The sequence below is a fragment of the Aphis gossypii genome, chromosome 3 (genome assembly GCF_020184175.1).
Source record: "Aphis gossypii isolate Hap1 chromosome 3, ASM2018417v2, whole genome shotgun sequence".
Classification (NCBI taxonomy): Eukaryota; Metazoa; Arthropoda; class Insecta; order Hemiptera; family Aphididae; genus Aphis; species Aphis gossypii.
In genome coordinates, this window is record NC_065532.1 from 11,799,606 (window position 1) to 11,803,401 (window position 3,796).

The 3,796-nt window shown below is 27.0% G+C and overlaps 1 protein-coding gene across 1 annotated transcript; it reads left to right on the forward strand.

Moving 5' to 3' along the window:
• The first annotated feature begins 249 nt into the window (after positions 1-249).
• On the forward strand, positions 250-3,354 carry LOC114125483 (F-box-like/WD repeat-containing protein TBL1XR1). Its single transcript, XM_027989155.2, has 9 exons — positions 250-466; positions 534-978; positions 1,120-1,258; positions 1,335-1,496; positions 1,560-1,742; positions 1,900-2,102; positions 2,179-2,344; positions 2,456-2,557; positions 2,729-3,354. Exons 1-9 carry the CDS (start codon positions 409-411, stop codon positions 2,756-2,758), a joined length of 1,488 nt encoding a protein of 495 aa, XP_027844956.2. The 5' UTR covers positions 250-408; the 3' UTR covers positions 2,759-3,354.
• Positions 3,355-3,796: the final 442 nt, after the last annotated feature.

Sequence of the window (3,796 nt, forward strand, 5' to 3'; positions counted from 1 at the left end):
TAAAATATATATATATATCTCTACATTACACATAAATTAACCTTATTAACCTGTATTTTAGAATATTATAGTAATTAATAATAATATTAATATATTATATCGCCACTACAATAGTCAATAATTGACTGTGTGGTTTAAAAGTCGGATACGATTATCTTTTTTTTATTATCAAAGACGATAAGAATATTCCAAAGAGTATATATAGTTTTTGTTTATCTCGGTTTTTTTTTAGCGGTAGCGCACTCGCAAGTTGCGGCGATTCGTAAACTTATTGCTTAAGTAGTTAAGTCTCCATCACATTTCCTTAGGTCTAAGTTTTTAGTATTAATTTTTTCTATTATTATATATTATTATCTAAGAGTATGCTTAATTTTCGTACATTTTAAATAATTTTAAGTTATCTTAAGTATGGCTTTTTCGAGTGACGAATTAAACTTCCTCGTTTACCGATACCTACAAGAATCTGGTAAGTGCGATGACCCTTAATTATTGTTGTTTGATCTACATTTGAATTAAAATAAAATTTCGTTTAGGGTTTCAACATTCGGCATATACATTTGGTATTGAATCGCATATTTCTCAGTCCAATATCAATGGTGCATTGGTTCCTCCAGCTGCTTTGATTAGTATCATTCAAAAAGGTCTGCATTATACTGAAGCTGAAATATGCGTTGGAGAAGACGGATCAGAACAACGTTTGACAGAGAGTTTGTCTTTGATCGATGCAGTGATGCCAGAAATTGTAGCCAGTCGACAAAGCCAAAATCAACAAAAACAAAGTGTAGTCAAGAACGAGGCACAAGAAACTAACGGTGAAGAAGGTGCAGCTACTGTGACCCCAGCTGTAACCAGTACTGAAACAATGGAACTAGATAGTAGTATTGAAATACCAGCTGAAAAATCGACTATTCTTAAGGGCCATGAATCTGAAGTTTTTATTTGTGCGTGGAACCCAACCACTGATTTGCTTGCTTCTGGGTAATTATTACTCAATTATCTTTTATTACATTATTACTTACCAATCTTATATTTTTCATCAGTACATACTAAATATTAATAAATCTTACAGTGTTCTGAGATTTTACATTTCTGATTTTAAAAAACAATTTTCATTTATAGATCAGGAGATAGCACAGCGCGTATTTGGGATATGGCTGACAGTTCTGGTTCTCCTTCTCAACTTATATTGAGACATTGTATTCAAAAAGGAGGAACTGAAGTACCCAGTAATAAAGATGTTACTTCCCTTGATTGGAATGTATGTAACTTAGTTTTTATAATATTTAAAATAAGAATTTTATGTTTTTTTACTAATAGTTTTTATTTATGTATAGTGTGATGGAACATTATTAGCCACTGGATCATATGATGGTTATGCTCGAATTTGGATGACAAATGGCAGAATATCAAGTACTCTTGGTCAACATAAAGGTCCAATATTTGCTTTAAAATGGAATAAAAGAGGGAATTATATACTCAGTGCTGGAGTTGATAAGGTAAATTATTTCTTTTTTTTCCATTCTACTTTTGATTTATAATTTTTTGTTTGTGTACATTAGACTACTATTATTTGGGATGCTGCTTCAGGCCAGTGCAATCAGCAATTTGCATTCCATACCGCACCAGCATTAGATGTCGATTGGCAATCAAACAGCAGTTTTGCATCATGTAGTACTGATCAATGTATACATGTTTGTCGTTTAGGCCTTGATCGCCCAGTAAAATCATTCCAAGGACATACAGTAAGTTATTACTTATTATTTATTATACTCAATCCACAGTTTTTAATTTAACTAAAAGTATCTTATTGATTGTGTTAAAGTATTAAGGAATCATAACTTTATTTTATTTAAGAACAACAACATTTATTCTGTTACTTAATAATTGAAAACATTTTAGAATGAAGTTAATGCTATTAAATGGGATCCTCAAGGAAATCTATTAGCCTCATGTTCTGATGACATGACTTTGAAAATATGGTCTATGAAACAAGATACTTGTGTGCATGATTTACAAGCGCATAATAAAGAAATATACACAATCAAATGGAGTCCAACAGGTCCAGGAACAGCCAATCCTAACATGAATTTAATACTTGCTAGGTAAACACAATAATAAATTGATGTCATACTAAAATTGTTAATAATTAATATTTATTATTTACTATATATTTATCAGTGCATCATTTGATTCAACTGTACGTTTGTGGGATGTTGAGCGAGGTGCATGCATACATACTTTGACCAAGCATACAGAACCTGTCTACAGTGTAGCCTTCTCACCAGATGGAAAGTTTTTGGCATCTGGCAGTTTTGATAAATGTGTTCATATATGGTCAACACAAGTAAATATTTTTTATCAAAATATGAAAAATAATTAAAACATCAAATTAAATAACAATTCACTTCATTTTATACTTAGATAAAATAATAATCCTGCTATTTTTTTATTTCAGAGTGGCCAATTAGTTCATAGTTATAAAGGAACAGGTGGTATTTTTGAAGTTTGCTGGAATTCTAGAGGTGACAAAGTTGGGGCAAGTGCATCTGATGGAAGTGTGAGTATAATACACTCAATTTTATTTTCTATTATAAATTTTAATAATATAAAATTTTGATTTAGAAATTCTGATATTATTAAATTTAATCAGTTTATACTAGTAAAAAAAAAAGTAAAGTTACAAGTATTCATAACTTAATTTTCATATTGAATTTTATTTTTGTTGCAGGTATTTGTATTGGATCTACGAAAACTCTAATTATTTGGACATAATTTATTTTTATTTTGAGTTTTCCCTATTTTGGATACTGATTTTCAATTGTTTGCTAAAGAAGTAGCAATTTTCACTCCTGTTTTTATAAATTTATAATTATGGTGTTGTATCAAAGAAATAACATTAAAATAATTGGTACACGGTTGTATTAAAGTAAATTATACAAAACATATTTATGGTTGCACAATTAGTGAATATTACTTCTCTTTTAACCATCGGATTTGGATTTAAATGATAATTTAATTATTGTGAAACCAATTGTTTATTGCCATTTTTTTTCACATAATTTGTGATTTATATATAAATATATATCATTTTGTCAATAATAACGTGACACTCAACAAGATGTACATAATAAAAACAAAAATAACTTAAGTATAAAATAATAATAACCACATAAAAAAATAAAAAAAAATGTTGAAATGTGGAGTTGGGTTAATACTTGTACACAGTATCGAATATATTATATAACTTTATATACCTTAAAATAATTTTATATTTTATTTTATGTATGATTAGGTATTACTTTATAATAGTAGTTAGAAAATTAAGCAAATATAATATTATTTTTTATGTTGTAAGTTGTTTATATATTTTATGCCTAATTGAAACTCATATTATAAATATCTTGTTTATTTATTGCTTTCAGAAAACTCTATGTGGAAATATTAAATCATTATTTTTCAGTGTATTAATCTATATAAATTTTAAATTTTAAAACTATGTGTATTTTATTATTATTATAATTGATGTAATACTTTAAATTGGTTTTAATGGTACATTTCATTTTACACTTAAAAATAATTAAAAACTAAAATGTATTTGAATTTTAAAACAAATTAAATCTGAATGTTTTAATTATTACAATATAAATCTATAACCATTATGGTATTGAATTATTAAAGTATTATATAATTTTAAAATTGGTAGATTGTACTGTAATAATAAAATGTTGACTCATTTTTTATATAAATTATAAATTGTTTATTAATAGCCAATATAATAATTTAATTAAACTGTTGG